The 21059-nt window shown below is 38.6% G+C and overlaps 1 protein-coding gene across 4 annotated transcripts in view; it reads right to left on the reverse strand.

The window, feature by feature from the left end:
• Positions 1–266: 266 nt before the first annotated feature.
• TLR1 (toll like receptor 1) overlaps positions 267–21059 on the reverse strand; it is a 40054-nt gene continuing 19261 nt past the window's right edge. Inside the window, exons 2-4 of one of the 4 annotated variants that reach the window (XM_055326887.1) lie at positions 18986–19164; positions 5244–5342; positions 267–2883 (exon numbers count right to left, since the gene is read on the reverse strand). In XM_055326887.1, the coding sequence (XP_055182862.1) occupies positions 432–2816 (2385 nt within the window). In that variant the 5' untranslated portion in view covers positions 2817–2883; positions 5244–5342; positions 18986–19164 and the 3' untranslated portion in view covers positions 267–431. Of the gene's footprint in view, positions 2884–5243; positions 5343–9008; positions 9059–18985; positions 19188–21059 lie in introns of those variants that run through there. The other 3 variants (XM_055326890.1, XM_055326889.1, XM_055326888.1) reach the window with 3 other exon arrangements.

Consider the following 21059-nt stretch of genomic DNA (forward strand, 5'->3'; position numbering starts at 1 on the left):
CCCGGAGAAAACCCTCCAGGCACAGTCTGCAACATTAGCAATAGGTGGCCTTCAACATGCAGAAACAAATGCTGAGTAGAAACGAGAAGGGCACCAATAGCTATAGATATCTGCTATAGGAACTGAAGTTGTTTAACAGGTTCTTCTCTTGATTACATGAAAAATTCAATGAATTCAGCCCTAGGCCCACCCTCCCTACAAAAATTCTCATGTGTTAGAAATTAACTATTTAAATCCGAGTTATATCATTTCATTAATTTTTATTACCACATATAAATGGTGAACTGGAGAGCCTGAAAGTATGCATTTTTATCTACATCATAGATTCAAAATTGCATTTATATTTGTGCTGATACAAAATAATCAATTACAATAGAGCTTCCAAAAACAGAAAGATTTTTTCCAAAAGCAGCAAGAGAATATTTTTAGACCTATGTGTGATCTATTTTTTTTGCTTGCTCCCTCAATTTAATATTAATAGACGCTCTTAGGTTAGCCCAAAAAAGTCCATGTTTGCTCTTCTCCTTGGGCCATTCCAAATAAGTCCTTCGTGCCATGAGATTTTTGAGCTTGTGATAGCTGCTAGGAATGGAATACTGTGGAATAGGTTCCAGCAAGATCAAGATTAAGTTATTAGATCCTTCATGAAAGAGATTGTGGTGGGCAAAGTACAGTTCATAATGGCACCATTCACTCTGAACAAAGTTGGGAGACAAAACAAAGATGGACTTGTAACTTTTCTCAATGCAGTTTATGATATTTTCCACAATGCTCTTGCCAGGAATAAAGTTTCTCTCATGGAGACAAATCCTTAGTTCTTCTTTTTCTAGGTTTGGTAGTAATTCACTCTTCACCCAGGCAGAATCATGCCCGCTATATGAAATAAAAGCATGAAACTGGATGTTTCTTTGGAGTTCTTCTAAGGGTGTGTTTCTTGCCCTGCGCCGGGTCTGGGTCCACTGAAACACCATCCTAAGATACCAGGGCAGATCAAAGTAGATGCAGAGGGCAGTCACAGTAACAGTGAAGATCAGCACAGCGACCCCAATGGTGACAAGCAGCAGAGTTGTGTTGCAGGATAACTGAGACACGTGAAAGTCCTTCAGTAGGGTTCCCTTATAGTTTTCTGGATAGTCACACTTATAAGAATCAGGCCAACCCTCTACTACTTTGCTTGCTACCTGGCCTAGACTTTGGACAAATTCTCTCAGCTCACATGTACATTGGAAAGGATTATTCCCTGCGCTTATGGACCTAATGTTATGGCAGCTCTGGAGGAAATCAGCTGATGGATTGGAAATTGAATTAGAGTCAATGATCAGTACAGAAAGCCTATTAAAAGTACCACAGTCAGGAAAGTGGGCTAAAGAATTGGAAGCAACATTGAGTTCTTGCAAATCTTCTAGCTTCATGATTGGGTTAGGAATGCTCCTTATTCTGTTATCGTGAAGATCAAGTACCTTGACCTTGGGAGGTAAACATCTGAAAACAGAGTCAGTAAGTATATTTGAAGACATATTTAAACTTAATAAACTTCTAGTCCAAGAGCAGTTTCCTTCATTTTCATCATACCTTAGAGAATTCTGGCTAATATCCAATTGTTGTAGAGACTTCATCTCGTTGGTCATTTGAGCTATACTTGCAAGTTCTTTTAATTGATTCATTTGTAAACTAAGTGTCTCCAGTTTAATCAAGTTTCTACAATTTTTAAAAACAATGTCTGTTAAGAGATTATTAGAAAAATCCAAATGCAGAAATGGACTAATTTGAGATGGGCAAACCATGTGGACCATGTGCGTACCAGACACTGTGAAATTTTGGATGTTCATATTTGAAAAGATTTTATAGATATAACTTTGTGGCAAACTGAATGCATTACTAACGACTTGGTGTATAGATAAGGCCTTCAGTGAAGTGTCAGAATAATCAAAATCTCTTAAGTCAAGGTAACCTTGTAGTTTTACACCTGAAATTGAGAAATACTCTATGCTTGTATGCCAAACCAACTGAAGGAGCATAATGAAAAAATTCCAAGTTGTTTCAATGTTGTTTAAAGTAAGACTTGATAACCTTGAATTCTTTTGCAGTTTTGACAGAACATTTTGGAAATAAGACCATCCATTACCATCTGGCACACATTTGATATTAGACAATTCGAGACTTACTGCAGTGCTGACTGATACATCCAGAGTAAAACTGAATTCCTTTCTTGTAGGGAAAACAATGTGAAGACTTTCTGTGTTAAGCTTTTGAAGGCTCTCAGGGTCTTCTTTTTTCCCATAAGTGTCTCCTAAGACCAGTAAAACCTTTCTGATATGCAAAGGAGCAATTGGTAGCATGCTAGATTTCTGTAACTGTGTGGCACTCAACCCCAGAAACTCTAGTTGAGACATGTTGCCAAACTCTTTGCATATGGGTAGATCATCAAATGCATTAAATGAAAGGTCTAAGTGCTTGAGGTTCACCGTAGGATGGCAAGAAATCCTCCCCAACTCATTGTGGGACAGATCCAAGTATTCCAATTCCTGGTTGAATTTGAAAACACTGATATCAAGATATTGAATTCTATTATGAGAAACAATCAAAATCCTCAGCTTTGATAGTGATAGGATGTCAGAAGTCTGAAGCTCAGATATATAGTTTTGTGATATATCTAAGATTGTTGTTTTCAGGGATAGGTCTTTGGGAATGTGAAAGAGACCTGTTTTTGATCTGTTAACTAGAAAGTCACTTTCTTCAGACAATTGTATTCTGATCTCAAGTATTAATATGAAGATGATGGCAAATTGGAAGATGCTAGAATTAGTTTTCATCATTTTGTAACACTAGACATCCCTAAGTGTAGTTGCTGTTCCTCAGAATATCGCAATTCGGGTAAAGATCCTTAAAAAAAGAAATAAAAGAAAACCACTTTAAATGATATTATTAAACTAGGCATGGCTGATATTAAACATTTTTTCCTAGAGATTTATAAAATAAAGACTGTGTTCTTTAGAGTCACATAACCTGAAACGAGGGAAATATATACATTGTAGACAATTATACTACATCTAATTAAATAACTTTTAATATGGAAGGTGTAACAGGTTGAATAGTGACTTCATCCAAAAGATATATCCAACCTTCTAACCCTATCCTAATCACCAGAAACTGTGAACATTACCTAATTCCAAAAAAGGGTCTTTGTAGAGATCATTAAGTTAAGGATCTTTAGGTAAGGGGATCATCTTGGATTATCCAAGTGGTCTTTAAATCCAGTGATACGTGTTTTTATAAGAAAAAGACAGAGGGATATTTGATGGAGACAACAGAGACACAGAGAAGGCCATCTGAAGACGGAGGCAGAGATTGAGGTGGATATAGCCACAAACCACGGAGTACTGATAGTTACTGGAAGCTGGAAGAGGTTTTCAGGAAAGTTTAGTGCTACCAACACCTTGATTTTAGACTTCTGGTCTCCAGACCATGAGAGAATAAATTTTTGTTGTTTTTAGCTACCGAGTTTATGGTAACTTGCTACAGCAGCCACAGGAAACTAATACAGATAGTTTTACATATTTATGGAAAGCCCACTAACCTCAACCCTCCAAAGATCATATAGAACTCAAACTAGAATTCACAGCTGGTGTATTTTCTACCTTTGACATATATCACCTCATGGCTTTCTTAAGGTTCTTTTTCCATGGGGAATGAATTTGGACTCTTCTTGCTTTACTTTCTATTACCTACACATGATTTCCTGCCTAACCTTGATCTTACTCAAAAGGTAATTAGATCATGATAAAAGGTGTCTCAGAAAATCCATTTACTTATCCATTTATCTATTCAACCACTATTTATTGATAACCTACTGGCCATGTTTTAGGAACTAGAGATAAAGCAGTGAACAAAATAAAATCCCAACTCTCAAAGAGCTTATTATCTATTGGTAAGACAGAAAATACATGACTAAATGTAATTTCATGTAGTATTAAATGTTATACAGAAAAATTAAGCAGAGTCGGGTGGTTCAGTCAGTTGAGCACCCAGCTTTTTTTTTTTTTAGAATGAAATCTTTTTTTTTTTAAATTTTTATTTATTTATGATAGTCACACAGAATGAGAGAGAGAGGCAGAGACATAGGCAGAGGGAGAAGCAGGCTCCATGCACCGGGAACCCGACGTGGGATTCGATCCCGGGTCTCCAGGATCGTGCCCTGTGCCAAAGGCAGGCGCCAAACTGCTGCGCCACCCAGGGATCCCCAGCTTTTGGTTTTGACTCAGGTCATGATCTCATAGTTGTGGGATCAAGCCACCTGTCAGGTCCTGTGTGGAAAGTGAGCCTACTTAAGGTTCTCTCTCTCCTCTCCATCTGCACCCAACCTCTACTTGCACATGCTATCTCTCTTTCTCCCTCAAAAGAAAAAAAAAAAAAATTAAGCAGAGTAAATGAATCAAAAATAATGGTAGGTATGTAACAGTGGCTAATGACTTTTTAAGATTAGGTCAGAGAGGACTTTTCTGAGAAGATGCCATTATAGTGTAAACCAGAATGGAGTGAATGAGTAATCTATGGGAAGATCTGGGGGAAAGCATTTCTGACAAAGAAAAAGGCAAGTGCAAAGGTCCTGAGATGGGACTGAGGTTGGTTTATCTGAGGAATAGTAAGGTGGTCAATGTTAGTATAGAGTGAGTGAGGATGAAAGGTAGTAGAGTCAATATTGTACAAGGTGCAGATCATTACAAGAAGTTGGGATTCTAGCCTGAAAGTCATGAGGGAGTGGTGAGCACTGAAAGGTTTCAAGGATAGGAGTAGTTTCCTCTTCTTCAGAAAGATTTTGTTCATTCATCAAATATGTATTTATTCCCTATGAAGTACTAGATTATGCTTATTGCTTTAGTTATCAACCCACTATAGCCCAGACACTATTTTGTTACCAAGATTCCAATGACATAGGAGACCGGAGGGAGTTGGATGAACCCTAGAGTATGACCTGCATACCCCTACCCCTGACACCCTTTCATCTGGGGCTACATAGCTACTCAGATCTTTCAGGGAACTTATTCAATCTTTTGGAGCTGAATTAGACAGGCAAGCCATCTGTATCAGCAAAGAGTCAAATTCTTTACATATCTCTTCACACCTCTCAATGGACACAAAAAGACCTAAATAATAAAAGTCCCAGAAAAAAACCCTAAGTCATAAAACTTCCTTAAGGTACACATGCAAACTTATCTAGTATTTGGAGCACTGTTTGGACTTACCTTTTTGTAGAGGTATCCAAATGATGCCTTGGTTATCTTGATTTCTTTAAACATGTAAGAGGGCCCAATATACCCCTTTCATCACCATTCATATAAACTCTGTGTAAAGAAAGGAACCCAGCCATTAAAATGCATATTAAAAGGAAAGGTGGCACCCAAAAGACACACAAAAAGACGCTTAACATCACTAACCATCAGGGAACTACAAATCAAAACCATGAGATATCACTTTCCACATGTCAGAATGGCTAATACCAGAAAGACAAGAAATAAGAAGTGTTGGCGAAGATGTGGAGAAAAGATAGCCTTTGTGCATTGTTGATGGGAATGCACATTGGTGCAGCCACTGTGGAAAACAGTATGGAGGTTTCTCAAAGAATTAAAGATAGAAATACCATATGATCAAGGAACGCCTGGGTGGCTCAGTCAGTTAAGTGTCTGACTTTGGTTCAGGTCATGATCTCAGCGTCCTGGGATCAAGCCCCACAATGGGTTCCATGCTCAGTGGGGAGTCTGCTTCTCCCTCTGCCCCTTCCCCTGCTCGTGCTCTTTTTCTCTCCCTCTCCCTCAAATAAATAAAAAAGATATTTTTTAAAAAAGGAAGAAATACCAAATGATCAAGTAATCCACTATTGGGTATTTATCCAAAGGAAATGAAAATACTATTCCAAAACAATAAACAAAGCCCTTTATTTATTGCAGCATTATTTATAATTGCCAAGATATAGAAGCAACTTAAGTGTCCAGTGATAGATGAATGGATAAAGAAGATACACACACACACACATAAACAAACACACGCACACACACACACATGGAATAAAATATACATACAATGGAATATTACTCAGCCATTAAACAGAAGGAGATCTTGCCATTTGCAACAACATGGATGAACCTAAAGGATATTATGCTAATTAAAATAAGTGAGAAAAAAACAAATACCATATGATTTCACTTACTGTGAATCTAAAAACAAAACAAAGAAAAAAACAAAAACAATCATAAATACAGAATGAAAACTGGTAGTTGCCAAAGGGAAGGGGATAGGAGGATGGGCAAAATAGCTGAAGGGGAATAAGAGAGACCAAATTCCAGTTATAAAATAAATAAGTCACTGGGATGAAAAGTATAGCATTAGAACTACAGTCACTAATAGTATAGCATTATATGGTGACAGATGGTAACTATACTTATTGTGAACACAGCTTATTGTATAGAATTGCCGAATCACTAGATCGTATATCTGAAATTAATATAACATTGTATGTCAACTAAAAGAATGTTTAAATTAAAAAAAAATTAAAGGTGGCATTTTTATGGCATTGATTGTATTTGGCTGAAAGATCCAGAAATTTCCCAATTTTTCCTCTCCAGCTTCCTGAAAGAGTTACTCATACAAGTAAAAATTGTTTAGTGAGAATCAAAATTATACCCAATTACTATCTGGGTCAGTGCCTAATCTCTCAAAACAGAACCCCCTAGTAAAAGCCAGGTCAAAGTAAAAGGATCCTGGGTTTAAGATTCAAGTGGGGGCAGCCCCGGTGGCCCGGTGGTGCAGTGGTTTAGTGCCGCCTGTGGCCCAGGGTGTGATCCTGGGGACCCAGGATCGAGTCCCATGTCCAGCTCCCTGCATAGAGCCTGCTTCTCCCTCTGCGTGTGATTCTGCCTCTCTCTCTCTCTCTCTGAATAAATAAATAAAACATTAAAAAAAAGGGGGGGGGATCCCTGGGTGGCGCAGTGGTTTGGTGCCTGCCTTTGGCTCGGGGCGCGATCCTGGAGACCCGGGATCGAATCCCGTGTCGGGCTCCCGGTGCATGGAGCCTGCTTCTCCCTCTGCCTGTGTCTCTGCCTCTCTCTCTCTCTCTCTCTGTGACTATCATAAATAAAGAAATTTAAAAAATTTTTAAAAAAGTTAAAAAAATAAAATAAAATAAAATAAAATAAAAAAAGATTCAAGTGGAATTCCTTAACTTGTTCCTTAGCCTGAATCCAAATCTGGGGATCTTTCTAACTTCTGGCCAACTCCAGAGGTCAAGGTAGCAGTGGTCAGCATGATCAAGCATGGTACACAAGTGACAGGAGAGACAAGGAGCAGAGACAGGGCTCCATGTACAGATGTGAGTGCTTTGCACACAGTGAACCCACCACAAACAAATTTAAAAAGTTGTCCTTGTTTTCTTAGAAACAGCAACTACCACAAGGGATATAAATTTATAAAACTGCCTATCTCCAGCATTTAATGAGAGCATGGCTTCAGTTTTATGTCTCGCTAAATTAATTGACTTAAATATCCTCTATTTTTCCAGCCTCCATTTTGTCCTTCCTTGCCTTTATAATCATCAGTTTAAAGTGCTCAGTTAATAAAACCACTTTTATTTCTGTGATTAAGAAGTCAAAGTATTGGAAACAAGAGAGACTGATTTTTAGGTACTTACAGGACATTTATATTTCATTTACCAAACTTGCTAAATCAGCAAAAATCAAAAAAATTTTTAAGCAAAGTCCTGATGGCCAGCACTGAATCTTCAAACTATTTTACTACCAAATAAGATGATTATTTGCTAACTTGATCAGTAAAAGGAATTTTTAATTAAAAAATGAAAGTGTCTCTAGATGTGTTTGTGTCAATTTTAATGATTATGATTTGGCCTCACTTTATATGATATAATACATCAATACATTTGAGTTGTCTTTAGAGTAATTAAATCAGGACTTTGACTTGACTTCATGGATAAAATCCATACATCAACCTGGCCTATTAAGTTCTGTAGCACAAATAGTAATTGAGAACCTTCCCTACACAAGGCCAACTAGCTATTAGTTTAAAAGGATAGGAACCAGTTCAAGAGCATTTTGGTTTTATTTTCCATGTGGATCTGTAAACTTTTGCTTTTTATTGTAAAGATGTATTTACTTTCAATTCTTTTGATCAAATTGGGTGTAGCCTGGGAAACATTTTCAAAATCTACAATTCCACCTGACTAGTAGCACTCAGAATAGTTTCAGTGGCTTGAGAAAATAGAAAAGAATATCTAGTGGGAACAGCACAGAGAAAAAAAATTAAAATAAACCTGCCCATAAAAACAGAGGGGTTGGGATGCCTGGGTGGCTCAGTGGTTGAGCCTTCAGCCCAGGGCATGATCCAGGGGTCCTGGGATAGAGTCCCCGATCCCCTGGGATCAGGCTTTCCTCAGGAAGCCTGCTTCTCCCTCACCTTCTGCCTATGTCTCTGCCCCCTGTGTCTCTCACAAATAAATAAATGAAATCTTAAAAAAAAAAAATAGAGGGGTTGTAATTTACAGCCTCCACAAGTAATTTACCTACACCCCCTTCTTCCTCAGCACTCTCACTGCAAAGGGAGAAATAGGAATGATGGGATGAAGAGCAGTGCCTGAAACCAGTATTAGCAGCTCTGTAGAAAACCTTGAGATTTTGCGACCCAAATATTCATCTCCCAACTCAAAGACAGCTCCTGAAAGCGAGCCATGCATGAGATGAGGTGCCATCCAAAGAAAAACAAATACACACAGAGAAAAACCAACAAATACACACACACACACACACACACACACACACACACACACACACACCAAAAAAAAATCCTTTCACTGACATGGGATGAGAAGCTGATAAACAAATTCTAGTTCATACTCGGTAAGCATATATCAGAATTAACCCACTTCTCTTAGTCATAGAGACTTTTGAGACTAACTAGTTAAACCATTATTTTCTTTATAGAATTAAAAAAAAAATGTTGCTTACCAACACAACCTGCCCGTCTGTCGCGTTGGCAGTCTGTAGGAAATTTTAAGTACTTCCTCAAGCATTTATTTCAGTGGTAACTGCATTTAAATGTTGGGGGATGGAGAGAAAAGCTCTTTTATGCCATCTACTGAATCCCACTGAAATTACATAGTAAACACAGATGTATTTTTTTCTTCTAGTCACATATTAGAACAAGGTCTGGTGTGTTAATCGACAGACCTATATTTACATAGAATCTGGGGGGCTCTGTGTTTCACTATAGTCAGCTCACTATTGTACACTAAGGAAGCGAGGGAGGTGATGTTAACAAACCACAGATGACTATTGGCTGAATTCAAAATGCATATTGTTGCAGCTGTGCTGATGGAGGTAGAAGTACAGGTCCAGATGTATCCCAAGTGCTTTACCTTTACTTTTCTTCTTGCCTCTTGATCAGTCCACTATTAAGAGTGACCAAGAGAGGGCAGCCCGGGTGGCTCAGCAGTTTAGCGCCGCCTTCAGCCCAGGATGTGATCCTGGAGACCTGGGATCAAGTCCCACGTCAGGCTCCCTGCATGGAGCCTGCTTCTCCCTCTACCTGTGTCTCTGCCTCTCTCTCTCTGTGTATGTGCGTGTGTATCTCTCATGAATAAATAAATAAAATAAAATAAAATAAAAAGAGTGACCAAGAGAGGAAAGAGGGTGGGGTTCAAGATCAAAGTTCTGCTAAAACTCATAAAGAGGGAAGCTTATTCATGTGTTTGATATAGAATAGATGCTAATCATGTCTCCTTTTTTAGACAAGTTGGTTTTCAGAGAAAATCTGGTGCTCACAGTTTTTTCCATTGATATTTTCAAACTTTCTTCAAAAAGTGATTTTTCAAGACTCCATTTGAAAAAACATGCTATCGAACAATCTCTTTTGTGCGATAAGGTCTATAACATCTCCTTTGGGTTAGTTAGCTGCACACTCAAGAAATCCATTCTGACAGCTCCACTCTTTTAAAATAACAAAAAGCAACAACAAACAGGCAAACAAAGCTAAGCAATGCCAACTGTGCCAAAAATTTGTCCCTAGCCTAGTATTACATGATGTGCAGTAATAGATTGGATACATTTTTTTTTTTTGCTGTAATCAGCTTTTTCTTCCACAGTCAGCAAGGCCAGCTTCCCTCTCTGTTGCTCTCTCTGTTTCCCCCCATCCCCTCATAATTTGTTTAATAGGGGAAATGTGTCTATAAATATATTTCTGAAACTGAAAGCATGAACTTCCTTCTCCTCCATGTCAACCATTCCTTCCCTCAGACCCCTAATGAGGGTCGTCTTTTTTTGTCTTCAAAGATTTTTTTATTTACTTATTCATGAGAGACACACAGAGAGGCAGAGACATAGGCAGATGGAGAAGCAGGCTCTCCACAAGGAGCTTGATGTGGGACTCAATCCCAACCCAGGGATCATGCCCTGAGCCAAAGGCAGACACTCAACCACTGAGCCACCCAGGTGTCCCAAGGTCATCTTTGACTAAGAAATTCAGCTCCTGGCTTCCAAAGGTATTTGACTTTGTGAACCAGGTCTAGAGAGGGAAGCCCACGGGGCAGTAAATAAAGCATTTGAGAGCTCAGAAGTTCTGTGCTTCCCTTTAGACTCCTCCCCACCACTCTGAGTTACACACCTGCCTCTTTCTTCTCTATTGTCATTGGATGAACACACACTTGTAATCCTGTATACTTGTAATCATACTTTGATCTACATGTCCTAAAAAAAACTTTAATTCTCAGAGAATATTGTTTCCTTGCAAAATTTTAAATATTTTATTTAACTTAATAGGTCCAAGATATTATTTCAACATGCAATCTTTGTAAAAATTACTAATGAGGTATTTTGTATGTGCTTTATCCTAAGTCTTCAAAATCCAGTGTGTGTTTTACACCTACAGCACATTTCATTTGGAATACCCACATTTCAGGTAGCCAATGGTCACACTGGGCTGGTGGCTACCATATGAGAGAGCCCAGTTCTAGATGGAGTCATGCAAATAAGGACACGCCTAAGTCTAGTTAATATCAGCCCCGAGAACTAACTCCAAATAGAGCTTCCATGTCTTAGACTCTAGGCACTCCTCACCTACTCTCAATAGCAGTTCTTGCCCACCCCACACCCAGGCATTTCTTTTTGGACCTAGGGCATTATAAATATCCTGCCAATTAGATATGACCTGTAGTTATTTCCTTCTTTCTTAAACAAAAGCTTTATTGAGATATAATTCACATACCACAAAAAAGTTCACCTACTGAAAGTATATAATTCAATGGCTTTAAGTATATTCACAGAATTGTGCAACCATTAATGCAATCAATTGAGAAACTTCATCACCCTAAAGAGTTAGACCACACTCCCTCACTGTCACTCTCTACTGCATAAGCCCCAGCCTTAGAAAACCACAATACATTGTACTAATCCCTGTAGATTTGTAGGACATTTCATGTAAATGGAATCCAAATGTGCTTCTTTGTAATTGGTTTCTTTCACTTAGTTTGATGTTTTCAAGGCTTATCCATGTTAGGCTGGTATCAGTGTTTCATTTTTTTATTGCTAACTAATTTCCCATTGTATGGATACACTACGTTTTATTATCTGTTAGTTGATGGACAATTGCGTTGCCTACACTAAATGACTTTTATGAATAATGCTGTGAACATTTGTGTACAGGTTTTCCTATAGATGTATTTTCTCTTGGGTATATACTTAGGGGTAGAATTGCTGCATCATATGGCAACTATGTTTAGTGTTTTGGAAAGTTCTAGGCTGTTGCCAAAGAAGCTGCACCATATCACATACCCACCAGTGGTATGTAAGTCTTCTAATTTCTCCACATCCTTGCTAACACTTGTTATTATCTGACTTTTATTATAGCCTTCTTAGTGGGAATGAAGTGGTATCTCATTACAGTTTTATTTTGCATTTCCCTAATGCCTAATGATGTGGAGCATCTTCTTATGTGCAGATATTGGCCTTTTGTATATCTTCTCTGCAACCTTGCTGAACTTGTTTCTTAGTTCTAATTAGTTTTTTAGCAGATTCCTAAATATTTTCTACAAACAAGATCCTATCATCTGCAAAGTATCTTTCTTTCCAATATAGCTGCCTTGTATAGCATGTTCTTGCCTAATTGTCATGACTAGCATATTCCCAGGACAATGTTGAATAGAAGTGGTGAGACCAGACATCCTCATCTTGTTCCTGATGTTTGGGGAAAGCTTTGAGTATTTCACCATTAAGTATGATGTTAACTATGAATACTTAATTGATGCTTTTTACCAGGTTGAAGAAGTCCCCCCTGCCCAGTCCTTGTTTGTTGAGTGCTTTTATCAAGAAGGGGTAGAGAGTATGGTTTCTTAATCAATAAGGAAGAGGACAGTGCTATGACCACAGTGCCTTGCTTTAGAAGGGGTGCCTCTTCTTCCTTCCTGCCCTTCCTACTTTTCTCATACCACCATTCTTCCTACCCATCTGACCCTAGAGCTCAAATCATGTCCCATCAAGCCAGCTGGGAATGAAAAATGGCATCATTTGGACATTTGCCTTATAATTAATTCTGCCTTAATTGCTTAAAGTTTTCCAGCCAAAGTTTTGAAACTGCCACCTGAGAAAATTATAGGCCAAGGCCAGCCTTGCCTCTAGGTATTTACCTGATGGGAGGTTCCCTCTTTCAGTTTCATAAAATATCAACAAGACCTTTGTACACTGTCTTGGTTGGAGTTTTTTTTACTGTTGTCTTAGGATAAACTTTTGAAAAGAATGAATAGGTTAAAGGGCATAGAACTTTATGTTCTTGATGCATAACTGCCAGTGCTCTCCAGTCAGTTTGTGCCAATCTGCCTGCCTCCACGGATATCAGAGTACTCACATTCTCCACAAAAGTGGCATTTTGGAGACAATTTCATACATGAAGAGTGATATCTCATTATTGTTTCATTTTTATTTTCTTTTATTGTATGTGTCTCCGATGGTGTTTCATGTTTATTTGCAATCTGTATCTTTTAGTGAATTACCTGTTCACATTATTTGCCCATTTCTCATCAGGGTTATGTTTCACTTTTTAATTATACATTCTCTTTTATGTTACTGACACCAACCCTCTGTCAAACTTTTTGGAAACATCTTCCCCCATTGTTTACTTTTCATTTCATGATCTTTTGTATATAAATGCGTATATATTTCTATAAACAAGTAAGTTGACTTTTTCTTTGCTATCACTATCATTCAGTTGTGTGCTGGTAAACGAGATTACTCACCACCACCACCACCACCACCACTCAAAAAAGGCCTGATTTCTAGCACTTGCCAGTATCTGCCCTGTAAATATTTCAGTGATGACTTCTAGCTGCCAATTGACCTGCTTGCAAAATTCCTGAATATTTAACAATTAGCTCTCACAATCTATACAAACTCCAGTGGACCACTGCTACATTGCTTTTTGGTTTAAAAATTCTTCTCTATAACAAGGTCAAACAAACATATGTGAATGCATTCTTCTCAAGCGTTAACTTTTCAATTACTTTAATTTTTATTATCCAAGTAATTAATGTTTACTGAGAAGAAATCAGAAAATATAAATCAATAAAAAGAAAAAAATTTAAATCAACAGTAATGTACCATATAGAGATACACCAGTATCATTTTTATAGCAACCATGCAGACTTTTTTTTATGTAAATGAACATGATTTAGTCTCTTGATGCCTGCTGCCAAATTTTTGTTCAGAAATTTGGTACCAATTTACACACACACACACACACACACACTCAGAAGTCATAAGACTATGAATGCTGTTTTGTTATCAGCTCTTCTTAATTTATAACACATCATAAATATCTTTTCATGTCAGTAAATATCTGTGATGTGATGTGGGCCAGGAGCAAATGGTCAAGAAAGAATTCTTGAGACACTTTTGGTGCAAAAGGTGTTTTTATTAAAGCACAGGGGCAAGACACCCTGGGCAGGAAGAGCTGTACTGGGATTGTAAGGAAAGATTGATTTTATCCTTTTAATTGGGGGGTAAAGAAAAAGGAAGTTTCCAAAAGGATTTTCATATGCTAAAGGAGACTCCCTAGGATCCTGGAAATCTGCCTATTGTCAAGGTAAGGTTGTATTTTGCCTCTAGCAAAGCATTAATATTAAGGCAGTTGTGAGTTCCTTGAAGAATGTCATACTCTGCCTGTATCAGGTATTTATCAGTGGGCTGCAAGTTGTAAGGAAATTTAATTTTATCTACATTTCTCTTGACCTTGTTCTCCTTACCATCATACATGCCTGCAATATCTGTAGATTTGGGTGAATTCCTCTTCTTGAGGTCCTCCAAATATTCTGACATTCCTGCATCTGCCAGGAGGTAATGTCACTTTACTCACTTGGTAAGACTTCTGAGAACTCTGTAAGGTGTCAAGCCAACATTTCCAAGGGACTCTATTGGCTTCAAGCTTCATAAAGTCAACCTTACTTCCTTAAAGCTGTATGATCATATCTGATCTATGCACACCTCTCTCAACTATGACTTCCAGTTAAAGTCTTAGTAAAATAACAAATGTTTCCAGTGGTGCCCTGTTACTTGATGAACAGACTCTACTAATGCAAATAATTGTAATTGCCATGAAAGAAAGAATAGTCACTGAGAGTTTTGCATTTCAGGGTTCAGGTAGAGAGAAAAGTTAAATGCTTCACATTTAACTCTCAGGTAGAGAGAAAAGTTAAATTTGTTCACAAAGGAATATTTTATCATATTTCTGTATATCAGGGATATTTTAGAGAAAATTTCCTTAATCTAGCAAACCAGCAATGTTTCAAACAAGAGTCGCAAAAAACTATATCTTCCTCAATTTATTTAGTTTCCTGTTACTCATTCAGTTTGCAGTTTTTTTTAGTTAGTTTTGGAAACTTACCCATTTTAGTTTTATGATTTTAAAGATGTAAAAAAACCTCTATTTGTCAAAAGTCCTTTTAATGAATCTCCTGGAAGATGAAACATGTTTTACAAGAGAATAAGAACAATAACTATATATGACAAAGGCTTAAATATGGACACGGTGAAAAATCTGATAGGATAGTTCATTATAATAAAGCTGATAAGGAAATTCCGTTATTTCCATGACACATAACACTTCAAGAATCAGAATATCAAGTACTGGCCTTATACCAAAACATATGAAAACTTCAGGAATTTCAGATAATCTCTAGAATAGCTGTAGCATTTACCCAAGCAATATAACCTAAGGTTTGTCATTATTTGTTTAACACTGCTTTTAAAGTAACTTAACATACGAAATAAAAAAGGCCTAATTAGTCAAAAAGATTTCATTTACAATTCAAATCTTGGGGAAGTTTGTTTAAAACCTCAGAAAGTTGGGGCAGCCTGGGTGGCTCAGTGGTTTAGCGCCCGCCTTCCGCCCAGGGCGTGATCCTGGAGACCCAAGTCGTGCTCCCTGCATGAAGCCTGCTTCTCCCTCTGCCTGTGTCTGTCTCTGCCTCTCTCTTTCTCATGAATAAATAAAATCTTTAAAAATAAAATAAAATAAAATAAAACCTCAGAAAGTTATAAAGCAGATGCCTAAATAGGATTACAGATCATTATAAACTTAATTATTTATTTAACCAAGGTGGCAATAAAAGATTCCAAAGGCAAATATGTAGTTATATAGTTGTTAGCAAAACTTACCTCCCTTAATATTGAGAAGTTTTAACCATCTTAAGTAATCAAAGGTCTAATAAAGACAAAATATAAAAGTTTTGGTTTTCCAGGCAGACAAAAGAGGGGAAAAAAACTTTGTTTACATTTTCTTATCAAAAGCAGACCAAGAATACAAGAAAACCTTTCCTTTTTAAAAGAGTGTCAATCTTACCAGTGTACTTTTTAAAAGATTTTATTTATTTATTTATTTATTTATTTATTTATTTATTTATTTATTTAGAAGGAGAGCGCACCCACAAGCAGGGGTAGAGGCAGAGGGAGGGGGAACTCCACCAGACCCCACACTGATTACAGAGCCCAACGGGAGGCTCAGTTCCACAACCCTGAGATCATGACCAGAGCTGAAATCAAGAGTCAGACACTTAACCAACTGAGTTACCCAGACACCCCAGTATACCAGTGTACTGGAAGTTTTAGAATATAGTTGAGGTTCGGAGTCGATGACCAACAAAGAATTCTTGAGATGTCTTTGGTGCAAAATGGTGGTTTTATTAAAGCATGGGGACAGAACCCGTGGGCAGGAAGAGCGGCTGTCCCCACCTGTGAGGAGTGGCTGATTATATGCCTGGGAGTTGGGAGGGGTTTAAGGATAGTGTACTCTCTAAGGAATTTTGGAAGCAAGGTTTCTAGGACCTTGAGGGGGTTAGCTAATGTTGGGAAAGGTCATTTATTACTATCTAATAAAACCTGAGTCATGAGACCCTTTGGATGGATATTGGTGGTACATGTGCTTGGAGGATGATTGCCAACATGTATCTTGGGGGTTTAGAGATAAAAGAAATTTCTAAAGGAAATTTTATATGTTAAAGTAGGCTTACAGGCTCCTGGGGGTTGGGCTAAGATTGCCTTCTGCCCTTAGCAAAGTATGAACATTGAGGCAGTTAAGTCCGTAGAGGAATGTCCCTTTGCCTGTTTCAAGGACTTGTCAATGTGTTGCCCCTGGCTCATGCTTGTCCTCAGCTAGCCCTGTGTTCCCCCAACAAGTAGGTTTCATGATTTTTAAAAAACATGTTTTTCCATAGTACAATCTTTTAATAAAGCACAAAGCCTTTTACCAACAGATGCAAATATCCTCAGCTTCTTTGCAATACGAAGCCAAAAGCATACACCTACATTCCATCATCAATGCTTTAGTGTTTTATCCTATTTGGAAAAGACTTAAATGTCCAACGAATTCAATCCAATTCACCATCCAAGCAAAACTTTAAGGTTTCAGGTTACCAAAGACTTTGATAGCTATCTTAACAATTACCCATGAAAACTATGACACAGACAAAATTAAGTATCATTTTAAGTCATCCTTTTGCTGACAAATTGTAAAAGAAATAACAGGAGCTTATTTGACTTTAGTAAACCTTGGTAGAATTAAAGTTTCATACATAATGCTGGTAACTCTAAAGATAGGTCTCTCTTAATTAAACTTAACAAACTTAAATTAATTTAAATACCAAATACCTTCCACTTGGCTCCACTTAAAAGTCAATGTGTTCCCCATTGTCAATTTTTACTTGGGACACCAGTGGGGTAATCTGAAGTGGGTGGTTTAAGTCCAAGGGGGTGCTCTCTGCTCCTTGATAGCAATGGTAGAAGGAGGAGCCAAAGGCATTGGAGGCACCCAGGATGATATTGGAGTCAGTTGTGCAAGTCACAACCAAGCTAGAGCAGAATCAGGAAGGGGAGGAAAGGGGAGGACAGAAGAGGTGAGGTGCTGCCAGCAAGGTTGGAGGTAGATAAAAGCCCAGAGGGCAGAGGAAGTAGACTCCCTGTCCTAATGCTTATCAGCTTGGACAGGTGAAAGACATGTTTTCTTTCTACCAAGTGAAAATAGGAGTCCACATCAGGACAGAGGGACTTCCCTGAAACAAAAGGAGTTTGACAGCTGCTTGGGAATATTCCTTAAAGTTCCCATCCTGAGATAGACTAGCCAGAGAAAAATGGCTCCAATCATAGCCTTTTACCCAGAAAATGAATGAGAGAGAAGCCCCCACACACAACAAGAGTAACCAGGGTGTATTAGGAGGAGGAACAGTGAGAGAGTCATGTCCTCTTTGTGAGGGATCGCCTGTGATTCCTCCAACAGCTTGGGTTTATTAGGAGGAGGGAGGCCTGTTTAGGACTGTTTAGGAGGACTGTTTAGGAGTACTGGGGCCATACAGTGTTAGGGAAGGACCATTACTAAGAAAATCCCCCCAAACTCCCAACTCCCAGGTGGTGTCCCATGCAGGATATGTCAGAGGTTCCTAGTGTTAAAGCAACTGGGGCATCCTTTGAACTAAATCACTATGAACACTGCCTTGTCCTGTAGGAAAGATGCTGGCCTTTGCCCCTGCTTCCCCATTTCATGCTAGGTTACAAATGGCACTGGTGTATGGGCCAAAGAAAAACCCACCATTTTATCCCATGGAAATCACTAGAAAAACTTTACAAGGGTAAATAGCCCAATATTGTGATTTAAGCAGTTAGTAGAGGACATTGACAGAAAACAGTTAAAATAGAAATCCATCATGGGGGCACCTGGGTGGCTTAGTCAGTTAAGTGGCTGTCTTCAGCTCAGGTCATGATCCCAGGGTTCTGGGATCGAGCCCCACATTGGACTCCTTTTTCATCGGGGAGCCTGGCTTCTCTGTCTCCCTCTGCCTGCTGCTCCCCCTGTTTGTGTTACTCTCTCTTTATCTCTATCTCTGTGTGTCAAATAAATAAATAAATAAATAAATAAATAAATAAATAAATAAAATCTTTAAAAAAATTAAGAAATAAAGAAAAAAATTTTCAAGGTCTAAGTGACATTCCAGCACTTGTAGTCTTTCCAGCCGACTTCCCTAGGAAGATGTTCCCCAGTTGGGTTTTAATTCATCTGATACAGTTTTTGGCCAGCTCCTACTGGAGGTCTCATAGTCAAAAGTGGCTAGACCAGAGATGTGAAGGGGATCACATTAGACCAGTGAAGAGGAAACCACACACAGGAGTCAAGGTCAGCAGCCATCCTAGTAACTTAGCTGCCCTGTGCTCAAGAAAGACAACTTTGTAAAACAGTAAGAACAAAGGGAGAGCATCAAGTTTCTGGGTCTTATTACCATTCTGGCCAGAGTACTAGCCTCCAGGTGAAAGGCAGTCTTTTGCTCCCTCCCATCGAGTAGCCACAGGATAGAGGATTGCAGCCTGAGTGATCAACATGAAAGTGCTCCAATAAGACCACACTCCTTAAAAAGCTCCTGAAATGAAAGCAAAGGAAGAGAAGAGGAACTACTTACTAAATTTGCATCCAGGCTTAGAATCCAGATGAGAAGACTCAGGTTACATACTGGGCACCAAGATGATGTGATGTGGGCCAGCAGCAAAAGTTCAAGAAAGCATTGTTGAGATGTTTTCGGTACAGAACGGTGTTTTTCTTAAAGCTGGGAGACAGGACCTTTGGGCAGGAAGAGCTGCACTGGAATTGTGAGGAAGGATTGATTATATACTTTCAAGTTGAGGGGGTGGTAAAGACAAAGGAAATTCCCAAAAGGATTTTCACATGCTAAAGAAGACTTACTAGGATCCTGGACTTCTGGCTGATGTCAAGCTAAGGCTGCATTTTGCCTGTGGCAAAGTATTAACATTAAGGCAGTTGTGAGTTCCTTGAGGAGTGTGTTACTCTGCCTATTTCAAGTATTTGTCAATAGGCTGCAAGTGGTAAGGAAATTTAATTTTATCTAGCTTTTTTGCCTTTATTCTTCTCATCATTTACAACTTTATTATTGGCTAAATAATATTCTATTTTATTTACAATGCATATTTTAATTAACAATGTATTTAACCAATCTATTGTTGAGTATTCAAGTTATTTTCAATTTTTGCTATTATAAACAACACTGCAATAAACTACATATTCATGCATATTCATACATTTCCTTAGGATGTGTATGAACAATTATTTCTTTAGTATATATTCCAGGGGGTGGGGGGCACCTGGGTGGCTCAGTTGGTTGAGTGTCTGACTCTTGATTTCAGATTAGGTCATGATCTCATGGGTCATGGGATTGAACCCCACCTTGGGCTCCACACCCAGTGGGGAGTCTGCTTGATATTGCTTTCCCTCTGCCTCTTCCCCCACTTGCACATACATGCACTCTCCCTCTCTCTCTGTCTCTCTCTCAAATAAATAAATAAAACCTTAAAAAAAAAAAGGATATACTCCATGAAGTGGACTTTCTTAACCAATGGATGTAAATCTGTGTCATTATTCTCTGCATCTTCTATTACTATGAATGATATATCGTTTCTATGATTATTTAATCCAAATTTAGAATAGAATTCTAAGTTGCTCATCCTACAGAAGTGGGAATCAGTGTGGAGCCTTGGGGAAGAGCCAGAGGCAGCTGTAGCTGGAGTGTGGTGGGCAGGGAGAGAGAGGAAAGAGATGCACAGGTGAGTTCAGAGCAGGAGGAGAGCAGACCATGATAACAGGTCATGAGGAGCTCAGCTTTTGTTCTAATTGTAAGAGGAGCTCATTTGAAAGTTTTAAAAAGGGGAGAGCTTGATATAACTTACACTTTAAAAACAATCTCTCCAATTCCTTTTTGGAGAATATGTGAGGAAAAAGTAAAAGTAAGGTCAATTAGGAGGCCAGCGGTCGTACAAGGGACAAGTATTGGTGGCTTAGTCAAGATGTCAGGGACTCTGCTGCAGGTTTCAGGATGGACTATACACACTCTTCTCTCATAATATGTGTACATAGGGAGGAAAATGTCAAGGGCTGTACCACTGCCTGTGGGGCATTAATGTCTGTATTTATGAGGGTGCAGGTGAAGATGCTGTGTTAAAAGATCCCAAACATATTCTGGTTTAAATAAGGTGCAGGTTTACTTCTGTCTCACATAACAGAGGTGAGCACTCCAGGACTGGGTGAGAGGCTGGCCTGAAAAGCTCAAAATGGTACAATGAGGAGCATATCCTCCACATGTGGCTATCATCTCCAGGTTCTGGATGGATCCTCCAGTTCGTATCTCCGATCCAGTAGAAAGGTAGAAGGAGCAAAGGAATCCATGCTCATTCTTCTTAGAGATATGACCCAGAGTGGCACACAGTTTCCAGCTATATCCCACACTCAGAATTCAGTCACATGTCTACATCAAGCTGCAAGGGAGGCTGAGAAATGTACTCTCTAGCTGGGTTGTCCAGTGCTCCGAGAAAATTCACACATTAATTAAATTAAAGGTGAAGGATATTGGTGACAACTAATAACCTCTCTCATAATGTTTAACTTATCTGCATAGTCATCTGTTATGGACTAAATTGTGTCCCTTCCAAAATATACATGTCAAAGTCCTCACCCCCAGTACCTTA

Source organism: Nyctereutes procyonoides, unplaced genomic scaffold (assembly GCF_905146905.1).
Source record: "Nyctereutes procyonoides isolate TBG_1078 unplaced genomic scaffold, NYPRO_anot_genome, whole genome shotgun sequence".
Lineage (NCBI taxonomy): Eukaryota > Metazoa > Chordata > Mammalia > Carnivora > Canidae > Nyctereutes > Nyctereutes procyonoides.